Genomic DNA, 17,022 nt, shown 5'->3' with positions numbered 1-17,022 from the left:
GGAGATGTGTGAGTGTTGAGTGAGTCACAGGAAACCAGGCCAAGAAAGATGGGAGGGGACTTTGAGGAGAGAACACTGCTGAATGAACGCACAGCAAATTGCCTGCGTGCACTGCAAGCCTGCATCAGAGTTTTAATACTTGCTTGACTAGTCAGGTAACCTCTCAGAACCTCAGTTTATCTAAAAAGATGTATACATATTTAGTATATGTCTACCCACTAGATTCAATGAAGTAATATTTGTAACTACTTTCTTGACACTTCATCTGTCACAGAGTAAGTGTTCAATAAATGTTAGCCACTGTTACCACTATGTTCTAACAATTTTGTAATACCTTGTAATTACGAACGGTGTCATTCCAAGAATAATTGCTTCCCTAGTCATTGGACTGCGAAGAAGGGTTTCAGGGTACACTGCTTCAGGCTTGACGAGCTTTAAAGCAAGGAGGCTAGAGAGGGCTTGACAGTTTCAGTCACGGGCTTGCGCGACGTCTCCAAGTTAGGGGGGCGGGACCAGACACGCGCGCAGAGCCGGACTCCCAGGGTCACGTGTGCTGCGGCCCCGCCCCGGGCCGGCCCGTCCCCCGCGGCTGCTACGGCTGCGGCTGCGCCTGCGCGGAGCCCAGCGCGCTCTGCGGCGCGGTCCTCCGTGGAGGCGGCGCGAACTGCCAGGGGGCGGCGGATGGCTCTGCGGGGCCTGGCAGGCTCGGGGCCCGGCTCCCGAGGGCCGTTGGACGAGGCGGTGGCGGCGGACAAGGAGCGCGAGGCGCCGGCAGTGGTGGTGGCGGGAGCCACGCCAGAGGACGATGAAGAGGACGAGGGCCGCAGCCGGGGCCTGCTGCGCTGGGACGGCTTCTCAGCCTGGCTGCACTGCGTGTGTGTGGTGGGCTTCGACCTGGAGCTGGGCCAAGCCGTGGAGGTGAGGCCCGGCCGCACCTCGTCCCCGCGCCGGGGCGGCCCCGGCAGAGCGTGTGACCCGCCGGCCGGCCGGCCTGGACCCCGGCCGCTGCGTATCCGGGCGTGGCCGGCAGCCCCTCCGCTGTCAGCCGGGCTGCGGTCCAGAGGCAGTTCCCGTGGGACGACTGTGGGCTGCGGCTAAGGGTGAAAAGTTCTCTCTAGGCCCCTCCTAAGTACTTGCTGATGGTCGTATTTTCATTTTCTCTTAATCCGGTGTCCCAGGAATAACTAGAATGGTTAGCGGCACCCGGTGAAGACCGCAGGCAGGATGTTTGGGACTTTTTCAAGAAGCGAACGATGTCCCTGACGTATGGTGAACTATAATATAGTAGCCAAACCTCACACAACCAACTTTTTCTTTTTTAGACTCAGATTGTTTTGGTCATTTGCAGCGACTCTTAGAGCGTTCCACTCAGCCTGAGCCATAATGCTTATCTCAGCAGAGGTTTTCACCCTTTCCTGCCTTTGTTCCTCATTTCTGTTACTTCTTGACGTTGCTTCTGAAACGGGCTGAAAGCTACTACCAAGACAACAGAAGGAAAATGGTTCGCTTGTGAATTTGTCGAGTTTTCCATCTTTCTAGCGCCTTGTTAAATAAGGCACTGTAAGCTTAACTACTCTTGACATTATTTAGGGCCCCTTTCGTAGCATAAGGGATTACTTGTCTTTGTGCACCCAAGAAAAGAAAGACCGATGCTTACAAGATATCTTTGTTTTGGTGACAATGACAGATTTTAATGAATCATCTCATTCTGACTTCAGTGGCATGTGTTGTCTATGAAAATTGTCCAGGGATGTATTTCTTAATGTGGAGCGTGTAGTCAGCCTGTCTTGTCTGTGTTTTATGCAGCTCGATACACATTGCGTGCTTGTGCTTAGTTGCTCAGCTGTGTCTGACTCTGCCAACCTTTAGACTGTAGCTCGCCAGGCTCCTCTGGCCATAGCATTTTTTAGCAAGAGTGGTTGCCATTTCCTTCTGCAGGGGAATCTCCTGACGCAGGGATCGAGCCCATGTCTCCTGTGTCTCCTGCGTTGGCGGCAGATTCTTTACCCGCTTAGCCATTGTAAGATCTAGGTATTATCCTGGTTTCTGGGCATACGTATATGAAGAATGTACTGTAACATATTTGTAGATTAAAACTACAATTTAGAAGAGAATCAAGAATTAATCACACTAGAGGATAGGGCTAAATGTAGTGCTTGGCGCATGACACTGTTCAGTAAAAACTGGTAGTACATAAACAGCAGTTTAAGATGAAAACAACAGTTCCCAAGACTATAAAGAAGAGATTTGTAAATCATTAATCATTTACATTGACATGTGAACCTGAAGCTATATATATAGTAGAATACAATTTAGTCAGAAAACATGCTGTAATAGATTATATTTTTAAATAGTTAAAAGAGATCCATTTAGACTCACCATTTGGGCATTCTTTATAACACGTCTGTGTTTTTTCTGACCAAATAAACAATACTTAGCAAGTATTGAGGTACTCAAAAAATGTGAATCCCTGAGACTATTTAGACTATTTTGAATTTCATTTCCTATTTCTTTAGGTCTGTGGGTTGTTTTTTTTTGAAGGTCCAAGATGCAAATAAGTTACAAACTTCATGAGCTCTCGCCATTAGGAAAATACTAATACGAAATCTTGTATATGCTTCTACTAACTATCTAGGGAGCATTTATGGACCTCCTGATCCTTTGTCCTTAGATTAAGAATCACTGATTTTAGAAAGTGTAGGGTGATGGTGGGGAAGGTTCCCTAATAAAGGATTCCAAGAAAAGTACATTAAGAGGTAACACAGTTTAATTTTGTTTTCTTTTCCTGAGAAGTGTAGAATATTGCCACTTTTAAAATGAAGAAAAAAGTATAAATTAACAATATTACAAGGTAGTTGAAATATATATTTCACTTTTGTATTATGGCCATGCATGCATGCTAAATTGCTTGTCCGACTCTTTGAAGCCCTATGGACTGTAGCTTACAGGCTCATCTGTCTGGGATTCTCCAGGCAAGAATACTGGAGTGAATTTCTGTGCCCTCCTCCAGGGGATCTTCCCGACCCAGGGATCGAACCTGTGTCTCTTAATGTCTCCTGCATTGGCAGGTGGGTTCTTTACCACTAGCGCCACCTGTGAAGCCCCATTACCACCATATCAAAGCCAGAAATGGACAGGAGGGATGGCTGTAATGGGGCAAAAAAGCTAAGTATAGAATAGTGTTGGGTAAATGGATTAATAGTCTCAGTCCTACTTCCTATAATGCACAACTATAGGGATTCGAAGAATTGATGCTTTTGAACTGTGGTGCTGGAGAAGAGTCTTGAGAGTCCCTTGGACTGCAAGGAGATCCAACCAGTACATTCTAAAGGAGATCAATCCTGGGTGTTCATTGGAAGGACTGATACTAAAGCTGAAACTCCAATACTTTGGCCACCTCATGCAACGAGTTGACTCACTGGAAAAGACTGTGATGCTGGGACGGATTGGGGGTGGGAGGAGAAGGGGACAACAGAGAATGAGATGGCTGGATGGCATAACCGACTTGATGGACATGAGTTTGAGTGAACTCCGTGAGTTGGTGATGGACAGGGAGGCCTGGTGTGCTGTGATTCATGGGGTCACAGAGAGTCGGACACGACTGAGTGACTGAACTGAACTGATAGGGATTCAGAAGGGGAGTTAATTGAAAAATAGCTTAAAAACTAAGTTTGGACAGTATATCCTCCACCTCAGTCTTGTTATCAGAAATGCAATTACTGAATCTTAAGCTTAAGAGAGACTTAACAAGTCTGTTCTGCCATGACAGAAAGTACCATTTGCAAATTTTAAACAAATGCATAAACAATGCCACTTACTTAAGCTTAAATCCCTGCTTAAGTAGAGTATTGATCAAGAACTTAGATTCTAAAGCTGAACTACCTAGGCTTGAATCTGTGTTAGAACATGTTACTTAGTTTTCCTGAGCCTTACACTCCTCTGTGACAGGTTAACAGTGCCTATATCATGGCATTGTTGTGAGGGTTAAATAACTTAATGTTGATGAAGCATTTGGAACAGTGCCTTGGATTCGTAAGATCTATGTAAGTCGGTGTTTAGGAAGCACTGAAAATCTCTTTTTCAATGAAGAGAACCCCCTAAGTTTAGCTTTGTGGAGATGAGGCCTTTAAACCTTAGTTTTCTCACCAGAAAAATGAAGTACTAGAAATGGTTTTGTTTGAAATTGGGGAGCTTTCTCTGTGTAAAGGAAAAAAATCAGATGTACCTTAGTGGCTAATCTGGTTGAAATGGGGCCTGTGTGTATATATTCGATTTTGGACAACAGAAACTAAGCTTTCAGTTCAGTTCACTTTAGAGGGAAAAAGGCACACTTGCTAAGGCCACAGAGGTGCTTCAAGATGTCCAAGGCACAAACCTAAAGGGACTTAGAGAAAATGGCTGGAATCCAAAACCAGGAAAGCCTCCTCTGTATGCTCTTGTTTTATGGATTTTGTTCATGCTTTATGCTCCATTGCAAACTGACTTCTCTGCTTTTGTGATCTTTATGGCTAAGTTGCCCTTTTCAGCCACTTCAATGAAAAGAGTAAATGTCATTGCCATTCCAAACACCAGAGGAAGATACTCAGGCCTGATTTGGGGCAGATTCTCACTGTGCTACAATCAGCTGAAGACCTAAGTGGTTGGAGTAGTGGTTTGTGTTGCATAGAATGTCCCCTGGCAACCCTGACCTAGAAAGGAACAGTGAAGGGGCTCTTCTTAGCTGGGAAGAGACTACAGAAGGTGTTGACTACAGGAAGGATGCTCAGCTTCTTTTTTTCCCCCTGAGATGGCCCTAGCATCACTAATGTGACACCATGGGTCCTGTGAAACAAGGTTTGAAATCTGGATTTTATATACTCTATGTCACTTCCAGCTCTGTGAAATTACCTGATTATATGGTAAAGCCTTCATTATCTGAATTTAGAATTGCCTCATTTATTCCATGCTTTTTTTTCCCCCTGATTGAGTAATAATATGCTCATTGTTGAAAATCTGGCAAGAAAGGAAATTATAAATAGTAGAAAGCATCACTCATAATTGTACTAAGAGATTGACATTTGGCATTTTTGTTAGTGCTTTTTTTTTTCTTTACATAATTTTGTATCTGTCAAGGACAAATTTGAATATTAAGAGCAGCAATCCTCTCAAATTTAAGTAAAGAGAAATTGATTGTAAGGAGTCTTTTGGAACCCAGTTGCAGGAAGCAGGGTTGAACCTCATGGGATTTGGAAAGCCCCAGGCTTTTGCCTTTGTCTCTGTGGAGCTGTGTGGTCTTTTGTCTCTGCTTCTCTTTGCCTGTCTGTTCCGTTCTTTGTGCTGAGGCTGGTTTCCTCTGCAAGGGTCTCAGTTTCTGCTCCCCCATTTCACCTGACTTTGGATTACCATTGTACTGATTTTAGCCAACCTTCTACTTTTGTATTCTGGTACCAGGCAGAAGCTCAATTCAAATACTTGAGTATCTGATTGGTTCAGCATGGGTCAGGTGCTCCCCTTTGTTTAGTCAGCTGTGATAAGGAGACAGGGATTCAGTAGTGGCCACTTAGGTTCACCCCAGCAAAGGGAGGGGACACTTGAAAACATGGTCTGGGTAGCAATCTCCCAAACAGGTCTGCTTTAAGAGTCTGCCTTTATTGATAAGGATTCACATAAACAATTTGCCATAGCATTAAAGATTCTTCATAAATATAATTTTATGGACTGCTCTGCTGCTGCTGCCAAGTCGTTTCAGTTGTGTTCGACTCTGTGCTTCCTCATAGACGGCAGCCCACCAGGCTCCCCCATCGCTGGGATTCTCCAGGCAAGAATACTGGAGTGGGTTGCCATTTCCCTCTCAATGCATGAAAGTGAAAAGTGAAAGTGAAGTCGCTCAGTCGTGTCTGACTCTTCATGACCTCATGGACTGCAGCCTACCAGGCTCCTCCATCCACGGGATTTTCCAGGCAAGAGTACTGGAGTGGGTTGCCATTGCCTTCTAATTTTATGGACTACCACTTATTTAACCATTTCCCCTAATTTAGATATTTAGTAATTTCTTTTTTTCTTCACATTGTGAAGAGTTGTTTGCCACCTGTTCACTCTTCCTTAAAGATGGTCTTCATTTTTGAGAACCTTTAAATCCCTGGGTTAGGAAGATCCTCTTGAGAAGGAAATGGCAACTCACTCCAGTATTCTTGTCTGGAAAATCCCATGGACACAAGAGCCTGGTGGACTGTAGTCCATGGGGTCACAAAGAGTCGGACATGACTAAGCAACTGAGCACACATACATGCTCACATGCAAATCATGTGAACTCCCAGAACATGTAGAACATCATAGGAGGTAATGTTTCTGTAATTTGAGGTCACCTCTTGAACCTCTCCAGCCTGCAATTTTATAAGAATTGAGAAATCATTGGTGGCTTTCCCCCTCTTGAAGGCCATGACCTATCAACTTGTTGGACAGAGTTTCAACCTAGTGCAAATAGCACAAGCTTGGGGTGTTGAACATATGCTAATAGATTTTTGGCCAGTTTCTTCAGTTCTGTGAGTCTCATTTTCCTCAACTATAAAATGGGAAAATAATACCCTGCAAATGTTATTGGAGGTACTAAGTGAGATAAAAGCACGTAAAAATTAATGTCCGTCATTTAATGCGTGCCCGCTACGTTAGATGCTTTTTATGATTCGCATCCTCATACATTCAGTAACCAGTGTGGGACTATCTTGGCTATTCTGTCACTCCTATTGTTTTCATTTAAATTTATTTAAAAAATACACAGCTTTGGATGTGAATCATCCAAGCTAACCTTGTGTAAGTCACAAGTATTTAAAGTACTTTCTGGGAATCAAGTTTTGTAGGTTTCACTTTGCTGATTATCTATGACATAACCTATTTCTATGTACATATAGTTTGTATTTCACCTCTTTGATGAAGAGAATTTTAGGTCAGTTAAGTTTTAAAAGGCAGGACAGTTTATAATCATTTGATTATTGATCCTCTCCCATCCTTTTTTTTTTTTCCCTAACAGATTGAAGATAAAGCTCTGCTCTTGGGTAAACTTAGGCCAATTTTAAAAGAGCCTTTAGCAGAACTGACTCTCCTTTCTTTCCCTTCTGTTTTTTTTTTTCTTTTGAGTCACTGCTTATGTATTCCTCCTTATCCCCTCGCAAGGCAGAACCTAGAGTAGTCATCACAGTTTTCTGTATCTTAGCAAAGTTTCTGTTAATTTTCTGAGCAGGATAAAGGCAGTTATGTGAAAGGTTTTCTTTGTTTCTTTCTCTCTTCTGGTGACTTTCAGCCTCAGTGTTTGATCCTCAGCATGTTCACTGTTTTAATCGAAATGGGTGTGTGTAATTGCACGTTATACTGTCTCATTGAGCCATCTATTCAGATATTTATTGGACAACTGCCATAGCCAAACATTAGTATGTTCTGGAGATAAAGCCTTGATCATCTCTTCCTTCATTGAGATTATAGTCTAGCGTGGAAGGTAGGTCATGCCACAGTGAATGTTAGGATAGGATTGGCAGGGTATTAATAACGGCCTTTGGCTTCCCTGGAGACTTAGTCAATAAAGACTATGCATGCAGTGTAGGAGACCTGGATTCCATCTCTGGGTCAGAAAGATGCCCTGGAGAAGGAAATTGCCTTCTTGCCTGGGAAATCCCATGGACACAAGCTGTAGTCCATAGTGTTGCCAGAGTCAAACACAACTAAACCACCACCACCAATAATGGCCTTTAAATTTCGTTGTGAAATAGTAGCAGTTCATGGTAACTTGATGTAGCTCTATTATTTGAGATTTAAAACCTTAGTGACCTCTTGAGCTTCTTAGGCTCCCAGATTCTACAAAGGCTTCTTTGGTGGTAGTAATTTCCAATTCCTATCCTGGTAGCTCAGATGTTAAAGATTCTGCCCGCAATGCGGGAGACCCGGGTTCGATCCCTGGGTCAGGAAGATTCCCTGGAGAAGGAAATGTCAATCCACTCCAATATTCTTGTCTGGAAAATTCCATGGATGTAGGAGACTGGTGGGCTACAGTTGGACATGACTAAGTGACTAACGTTTTCACTTTCACTTTCATTTTTCAATCTGATTCAGTTATTATATAATCAGGAGATAATCTCGGAAGTTCTACTGTCAAATTAGGTCTTTCACCAGTACTTTATGTTTTATTATTACTATAATGACTGATGTGAAATATGGAAAACTGTATCTAAACTTTACTCCTTAAAAAACTTTTTTTTAAATTGGAAGAAAATTGCTTTACGCTGTTGTGTTGGTTTCTGCCATACAACAATACAACAACATAAATCAGTCATAATTTTATATATATATATATATTCCTTCCCTCTTGGGCCTCCCTTCCCTCCTCCCATAACAACTTCCCACTGCCTACCTATTTTACACATGATAAATTTTACTCTTTTTTGAGAGAAGTGCTTTACTGTCCATTCCATGTTCAGACTGATCCGGTTTTCTAGTAGCATAATTTGCATTAGATCTTCAGCAAGCAGAAATTTTAGACTTGAGAATACTATGATTTCGGGCCATTTTTTTCTACTTTTTAAAATCAGTAAACATTTTCATTGAAGTGTAACATACATATAGAAAAGTGTACAAATCCTCAGTCTGTATTTTGGTGAATTTTCGTAAAGTGACTGTGCCGTATCACTACAGTAGAGGTCAAGAAGCAGCATTATTACTGCCCTCAAGTTTCCCTTAGGTCCACTTTCAGTCATGACCCATTCCCCTTTCCCTTCTGCCCTTGGCAACCACCATCTGCTTTGCCTCTGTGGATTTTCTTTTTCTGTAATTTTATATGAATGGAATCATGGAACATGTGGCCTTTTGTGTCTGGCTTCTTTCACTTAGCATGTATTCAGGGTTCATCCTTGTTGTAGAATGTATTGGTACTTCGTTCCTTTATATGGTTGAGTTTTATACCATTATTTGGATACATCACATTTTATTTATTTATTCATCATTTAATGAAAATTTAGATTGTTTCCACTTTTTGGCTATAATGAATAATGCTGCTATAAACATTCATATACAGGTTTTTGTGTAAATGTTTTCACTTCTCTTGAATCTATCCACCTACAAATAAAATTGCTGAGACATATGGTAATTCCATGTTTAATTTTATGAGAAACTGTTAAATGGTTTCCCAACCAGTCCATTCTAAAGGAGATCAATCCTGGGTGTTCACTGGAAGGACTGATGCTAAAGCTGAAACTGCAATACTTTGGCCACTTCATGCGACGAGTTGACTCACTGGAAAAGACTCTGATGCTGGGAGGGATTGGGGGCGGGAGGAGAAGGGGATGACAGAGAATGAGATGGCTGGATGGCATAGCCAACTCTATGGATATGAGTTTGAGTGAACTCCGGGAGTTGGTGTTGGACAGGGAGGCCTGGTGTGCTGCGATTCATGGGGTCGCAAAGAGTCGGACACGATTGAGCGACTGAACTGAACTGAACTGAAATACTTGGTGGTGGTTACTTTTCTTTCTTTTTTAAATAGGGAGTTGAGGTTTTTAAGTATGAATTTTTCTGATCTTAAGTACACAGTGGCCATTTCAGTAGCTATAGCATATAAATATGCATTGTTTCTTTTACAATATAATATTTGTTCCAAAATAAGACACTGAGTAGTTCTAACAATACATTAAAATGAAATTCTAGATACTATTTGACAGTCTAGTACAATCAGAATTTTTAAAAGGTGGATTATTTATTTATTTATTTATATTTTGCCCTTGCTGTGCAGCTTCTGGTAAACCTATGTTTATTTTCTTTATCCATGACTCTACTTCTGTTTTGTAATTAAGTTCATTTGTACCTTTCTTTTTTAGATTCCACATATAAGCAATGTCATATGATATTTGCCTTTCTGTGTCTGACTTATTTAGGATGACAGTCTTTAGGTCCATCTGTTTTGCTGCAAAGGTCATTATTTTGTTTGTTTTTATGGATGAGTAACATTCCTTTGTACATACTTACCACTTCTTTATCCATTCCTCTGTTGATGTACAGTTACATTGCTTCCATGTTCTGGCTATTATGAATAGTGCTGCAGTGAACATTGGGATGCATGTGTCTTTTCAAATTATGGTTTTTCTCTGGGTATATGCCCAAGAGTGGGATTGCTGGGCAAATAGCAGGAAGATCCCATGGGTTTGCAAAGAGTTGGTCACGACTGAGTGACTGAACTGAACTGAACTAGTATTTTAGAAGTAGCTACTACTCATGTTCATCAAGTTGATGATGCCATCCAGCCATCTCATTCTCTGTCGTCTGCTTCTCCTCCCACCCCCAATGCTTCCCAGCTACTAATGTTTATAATATATACTTCATATATATTTATCTGACAAAATGTAACTCTGTTTTTCTTCCAGGTAATCTATCCTCAGCATTCCAAACTTACTGATAAAGAAGTAAGTAAATACATTGCTCTAGGTTGCTTACTGCTGTATTTCTGTTTTTGTTGGTGTATATGTGTCAGCATATATAGTTTTTGTTTTCTTTTTCAGAAAACCAATATTTGCTATTTGTCTTTTCCAGATTCAAATTCAGGTAACTATTTTTCATGTGGTGTTTCTGTTGAATTTTATGTTGAGAATACTGATTTTATTCTTAATATGGGAAAATTAATTAAAACAGCATAGTAGCATGCAAAGTCATTTTCAGCCTAACGGATTAGTGATTTTGATTCCCAGTTTATGATGTCTAGTCACATCTTACTTATGTTGGTGTTTGTTGTTCAACTTTTAAAGTAACTGTTAACTTGGAATGAGGTAAAATAGCATGGAACAATAAACTGTTGAAATAATGGAGAGCCTGAAAATCAGCAACATTGGTATGTTTGAGGATTTATAGTAAGTAGTTTTCTTTTAGTTCCAAGAACTCTGTAAAAGTTCAGTTCAGTTCATTTCAGTTTCTCAGTCGTGTCCGACTCTTTGTGACCCCATGAGCCACAGCACGCCAGGCCTCCCTGTCCATCACCAACTCCCGGAGTTCACTCAAACTCATGTTCATCAAGTTGGTGATGCCATCCAGCCATCTCATTCTCTGTCGTCCGCTTCTCCTCCCACCCCCAATGCTTCCCAGCATCAGAGTCTTTTCCACCTCGTCACATAGGGATTTAAAAAAATATCAGGGTAAACATGGTTATAAAACCTGGCCATCAGTTATTTGCAAGTTTATATGAGTTAGTATATATAAAGCATTTGTAATAGTGCTTGACTGTAGAAAGTACTTTATAAGTGTTTGCTATTATTAAACTTGGTTTTTCTGGTCTCTTTCAAACTCTCTCTTTGTGTGACCCTAATTGTTGAAATCTTTCAGGTTGCCTTTTGTGTTTCACTTTCAAAATAGTTTTTTAGGCTTAGAGTGAAAACACACTCTTAAGTTCAGAACACAACTTCTTAGACCACACAGTTAGAATACTGTCACTCAAAGGCACTTCATATTCCTTTTTCTTTTGTGGTTACTTCTAATATCCTGTTAGTTTAGATAATCTGATTTGGGAGACTTGACATTTTAGTTTTTTAAAGCATTTTCTCTTTTCCTTATAAATGCTGCTAGAGTTTTTCCCTATACATTTTGAACTCAGCTTTCATGAAATATGTAAGGAAAAAAATAATTTAGTAAAACAAAGATGGCTTTGAGAAATCCCAGGAGGACTTTTGTTGTGACCTGGATTAACAGACTCTTTTTGCATGTTTTGCCTGTTAATGAAAGAATGTTAGAGGCTTTATAGTTTCTCTCCTTATTTCAGATAACATTTTTCTTACAAAGCACACACATGTAGTTCTGATTTAGTGAGTGTTGGATTGGACTTCCATGACTCAAGGTCAGCTGAGTTGTATGGATTACAGGATAAACAGACTTTACGTGATTGGAATCCCAGTGGATTACACTGCACACTCTTCTCTTTCAGATCATGGCTGGTTTTCATGGCTCTTTCACCTCTCTACATGCCCATCAAAACTGAGAAGTTAATTGGATAGTCTTCTTTTCTAGTTTTGTAGTTAGTCTCTATTTGAGTCATTTTCTTATTGGAAGATAAATTCAAGTGTAAATCTGTGAAAATGAGAATTTGTTCAGGGAATTCTCTGGCGGTCCAGTGGTTAGGACTCCATGGGCCAAAAAGAAGAATGCGTTCAGTATTTTAGGTATTTGAATGACCCATGTATGTTTTGTAATGCCTTTTTTTATAGGCTGCATATCAAATAAAGTGTGCTTCTTTTTATTTAAAGTATGGTTGGTGCTTAGAAGTAAAATTGACTAAAGATCTTAAAAATTGATGCCTTGCCATCTTAACAGATGAATATTAATCTAGACAACAAGAGACTCTGCATTTTGTATATATTTGAGATCGCTATTCTCAATTGTGATTGTCCAAATAGTTTGTTTCACTTGTGCGTTCATTAAATGAAAGTTGAAGTCAGTACCATGCCAGCTTTGGAATGGATTTGATTTTTCCCAAGGTAGCTGTATTGTTGCAGAAGGTGGAGTAGAGCAATCTGTAGGAGAGAATCATAAGCTAGCTTGAGTTTCCATGGTACACACTTTAAAAAAAGCAAAACATCATTTAGACTCTATGGTAAATTATACAGATAAATAAGAATTGGGGATTCTCTTTTTTTTTTCTTTAATTTTTTAAAATTCATTTATATTTTATTTATTTTTTTGTTTTATTGGAGGCAAATTACCTTACATTAATATATTGGTTGGTTTTGCCATACATTGACACAAATCCGCCCCGGGTATACATGTGTTCCCTTTCTTGAACCCCCTTCCCACCTCCCTCCTCCCCATATCCTCCCTCCAGGTCATCCCTGTGCACCAGCCCCAAGCATCCTGTATCATACGTCGAACCTGGACTGGTGATTCATTTCACATGTGGTAATATACATGCTTCAATGCCATTCTCCCAAATCATCCCACCTTCACCCTCTCCCACAGAGTCCCAAAGACTGTTCTATACACCTGTGTCTCTTTTGCAGTCTCGTATACAGGGTTAAGGTTACCATCTTTCTAAATTCCATAAATATGCGTTAGTATACTGTATTGATGTTTTTCTTTCTGGCTTACTTCACTCTGTATAATAGGCTCCAATTTCATCCACCTCATTAGAACTGATTCAAATGCATTCTTTTTGATGGCTGAGAAATACTCCATTGTGTATATGTACCAAAGCTTTCTTATCCATTCATCTGCAGATGGACATCTAGGTTGCTTCCATGTCCTGGCTATTATAAACAGTGCTGCAATGAACATTGGAGTACACGTGTCTCTTTCAAGAATTGGGGATTCTCAGTGGGAGTATTTGGCAGTCCACTTCCTTCCCCCACTACCAACACACACACCTTAGATACCGTGACTTTAGAAAAAAGTTTTGTTTGGTTTGTTTTTAGATTTCAGTCTTTTGTTCTATTTGAATAAGCTTTTATCTTTAGGATCCTATGTTTAAAGGATGTTTTCTCTCTGATGAATATTTGTCAGCTATTTTTCTCATTATTTACTATTAATATCATTTGGATATATGCATTCCTGATCCTTAGGCTGTGTTGGATACCCAAGGACTGTAATCACCATGTTCTAAACATGAACAGAGGGAAAACTCAGCATTAGTAGAGAGTTTCAAGTAAAGATGAATCCAAGGGAAAGATTAATCCTTATTCTGGGTGGATTAGATGTACAGATAGTATTTGTCTCAACAGATTTTTTGTTTTCCCTCTGTAAACAGCTGGGATATTGTCGTGTATTTTACACTTCTCAATGGTGAAAACAGTGCTCCTCACATTCTCACACTCATCTGTATTGAAGGACAGTTTGGATTTTTAAAAAATTTCCGATCTGTTGTGGACCAGTGCTTTTACAGAATGCTATATACATGAATTTTTAGAACCATGAAAAGGGGAAAAACCAAATGAAAGTCCAGATTTGTCATGGGAATACCAAATTGCTGAAAGGGTTTCTAAATGTGTACTCTCTATTTGAGTTTTTATTTTGTCATGTACTGTAACAAAGAGTCAGTCTGTGGACTACACTGTGAGAAGCTCTGCACTAAAATCCTGTTTCTTAGCATTTCCAACTCTCATCACAGAGAGTAACCACGTAGAGTTGAAGGCCAGGAATGGAGCTCACGCTTAAAGTCTCATGTTTTCTTTTATTAGTCTTACTCTGATCTGCTCTATAGCTGTTTTCTGCTAAAATAAAAATACTCTGAAGTTGTCTCTTTCCTTTAGAAAAAAAATATGGAAGATTTTTCCCTCAAATCTCAAGTTATATTTTTTATATGGGAAAGTGTCTTCTGTTTACCTGTAGCTTTGCAGTCTTGGTTTGATTGGCAGATGTAGGTAGAAGATAAAATCATTTGTGCCCTTGATGATTTTAAAATAGGAGGAGAGCTGTTTGTGGCATACCACGTGGCATTTGTATGGGAGTTCCTGAAGTCGACAGGACTGGCCCAGAAACCAGTGAGTTCGGCAACTCTTCAGTCAGAGGGGTACTTTTTAGAAGGATTTTTGTTTTTTGAGAGAAGAGAAACTTTTGATTTGCTCCAGTTGGCAGTGAAGTACCATAAAAAAAAGATTTATGAGATACAGTTCACTCTTGTAAAATGGACAATTCAGTGATTTTTAGTGCAGTCACAGCTGTTATTGCCTCAGTCACTTTTAGGAAATATTGATCACCTGCTTCACGTGCCATTGTCCTCCTCTTCCCCTCCCCGACCAGCCCCAGGCAGCCTCCTGTCTGCTTCTGTCTCAGCGGATTTACCTATTATGGATATTTCATCTTAGTGGAAGTGGTGTTTTTGAGGTCCATTTTAACTTGAAAGAACCAGTATGATATAAGAATGTTCAAGAGTATCAGCTCCAGATTCAGACTTCTTAGCTTCTTCTTACTCATTTAGCAGATTTATTTCTTCGGATGATTACGTAATTTTTCTGTGCCTCAGATCCCTCCTCACAAACAGGACTAACAATGGGAACTTACCTGAGAAACATGAAGACCTGATGAGTTAATGTATCTAAAATGTTCATGACAGTGCCTACCACAGAGGGAGCACTCATTGAAATTGGCGCTCAGTTCATGAAAGCTGAGTGTGGGTAGAACCACTTCTGAAGCAGACAAAATAACGACAGAGTTTTGACCTGGAATTCTGTTTGATTTTCCAAACTTAGTTGTTTGGAAAAGGATGTTTGGAGGAAGGCTACAGGAACTTCCTTGGTGTAAAGAATGTCGGATTATTCATTCTGTTTTCGAGGCTAGTAAAGATTACGTTAGATTAATTAAAGTGGAATTTCCTCAGGCTTTGGGGGTTTGCTGAGCAAATCTGCCGTTTCCTTATTACCTGCTACTTTGTCAAGGAAAGGGTTTCTGTTGTTCTCAATCAAGAAGCCATATAAAGATATATTTTCTTTGGAGAGCTGCCATTTAATCTTAAAATTTGTGTAAATTCTTTATTCCTTGATTTTAATAAAGAAAAATAATTTCCATTTACTTTTTCCTGTTTTTTGTTAATAATCAGAAAGCTGTGGTGCACATTGCATGACTTTTAGATCTTTTTGGATCTTTCTAGGTCTTTCGTTTTATTAGTGAATATATTGGGTAAGATGCTTGGAATTCAGTAGAATCATGGATTGGTTGTGGAGTTTTATTTTAGAATTATTGAATATAACTGCTGAAAGTGACTTTTGAGATCGTGTTATGATGCCTCTTACTTTTGTTGACAAGTCACTTACGCTAAGTGACCTGTAGAAGGATAATTATTGATGGACCTGGGACTAGCTCCCATTGATCGTGGCTCCTTTTTCCTCAGATTGTAACTTTTCCCTCATGTCCACCATCATACTTAACCATCGTTCATGTGTAATCATTATATTTCTTACATAGGGGTTCACTGTATTATTAAAAATAGGCAGACTGGATGGATCATACTAACAAGGTACATTTATTTTTGATGAGGTTGCAGGGTATCAGGATTGCCCCAACCTCCACAGGTATCATTTTCTGAAAGGCAAATATAAACAACCTAGTTGTCAATCTGTAATGCCTCTTTTCTTGTTGCATTAATAGTGAGGTCAGGATAGAGAACAAAGGTCTGCCCAGGTAAGGAGTTGATATTCCTTTAATAACCTTTTGTGTGTGAAGGGACAGACTTCTGAATGAAATGGGAACCATTTACCTCAGTTTAAATACATTGGCTAAAACCTTTGTGACCTGGTGATCTAGCGTCCAGACCAATTCTGTACAACTTGCAGGTACAGCTGGTCACTGGAAAATTCTTACAACATGCCCATGATTTGGGAATGGAACTGGGTGGGTAGGGATGAAGGCCTTTGGGAACTTCATTACTTTCTTTCTTAAAGCTCAGCATACCTTCAGAACCTATACTTCTCTTTCTTAAAATCCATTGCATTTTCTCTGCTATATCTTGCTAAGTGTCTCAGAGAAATTAGTGTGTACTTCTCAGTGGATCTTTCTGTCTTCTAAAGAGAAAAACTGAACCATCTGTATATAAATCCATTGGACTAAAACAATGCTAGGAGTATTTTCTGTTATTACCGGTCTCATTTGTTTTCCTTATTTTAAACCGTCAGCTGTAAGAAGTAAAAAAAAAAAAAACAGAATTGACTCACTCTCCAGTCCTCTTTGTTTCTTCCCTTCTCCACCAAATAAATACTAGTTTCTATAATTGCATGTAGGTATATAAACTGAGTTGCTTTTTAAAAAACTTAAACATAGTATCAAGTTGGGCTTACCTGATAGCTCAGTTGGTAAAGAATCTGCCTGCAATGCAGAGACCCCGGTTTGATTCCTGGGTTGGGAAGATCGGCTAGAGAAGGGATAGGCTGCCCACTCCAGTATTCTTGAGCTTCCCTTGTAGTTCAACTGGTAAAGAATCTGCCTACAATGAGAAGAATCTGCCTGCAATGCAGGAGACGTGGGTTCAATCCCTGTGTTGGGAAGATCCCCTGGAGAAGGAAAGGCTATCCACTCCAGTATTCTGGCCTGGAGAATTCCATG

General features: G+C 40.0%; 1 protein-coding gene across 1 annotated transcript in view; it reads left to right on the top strand.

The window, feature by feature from the left end:
* The first annotated feature begins 611 nt into the window (after nt 1-611).
* The window catches only part of DENND6A (DENN domain containing 6A), a 43,240-nt gene continuing 26,829 nt past the window's right edge, over nt 612-17,022 (top strand). The window contains exons 1-3 of the mRNA XM_055414133.2: nt 612-918; nt 10,380-10,418; nt 10,515-10,557. Of these exons, the coding sequence (XP_055270108.1) occupies nt 682-918; nt 10,380-10,418; nt 10,515-10,557 (319 nt within the window). The 5' untranslated portion in view covers nt 612-681. The remainder of the gene's footprint in view (nt 919-10,379; nt 10,419-10,514; nt 10,558-17,022) is intronic.

Source organism: Moschus berezovskii, chromosome 24 (genome assembly GCF_049115385.1).
Source record: "Moschus berezovskii isolate FMDL1 chromosome 24, NW_MosBer_1.0, whole genome shotgun sequence".
Classification (NCBI taxonomy): domain Eukaryota; kingdom Metazoa; phylum Chordata; class Mammalia; order Artiodactyla; family Moschidae; genus Moschus; species Moschus berezovskii.
The sequence above is the reverse complement of the archived record's forward strand: the minus strand, read 5'-3'. Positions and strand labels throughout refer to the sequence as shown.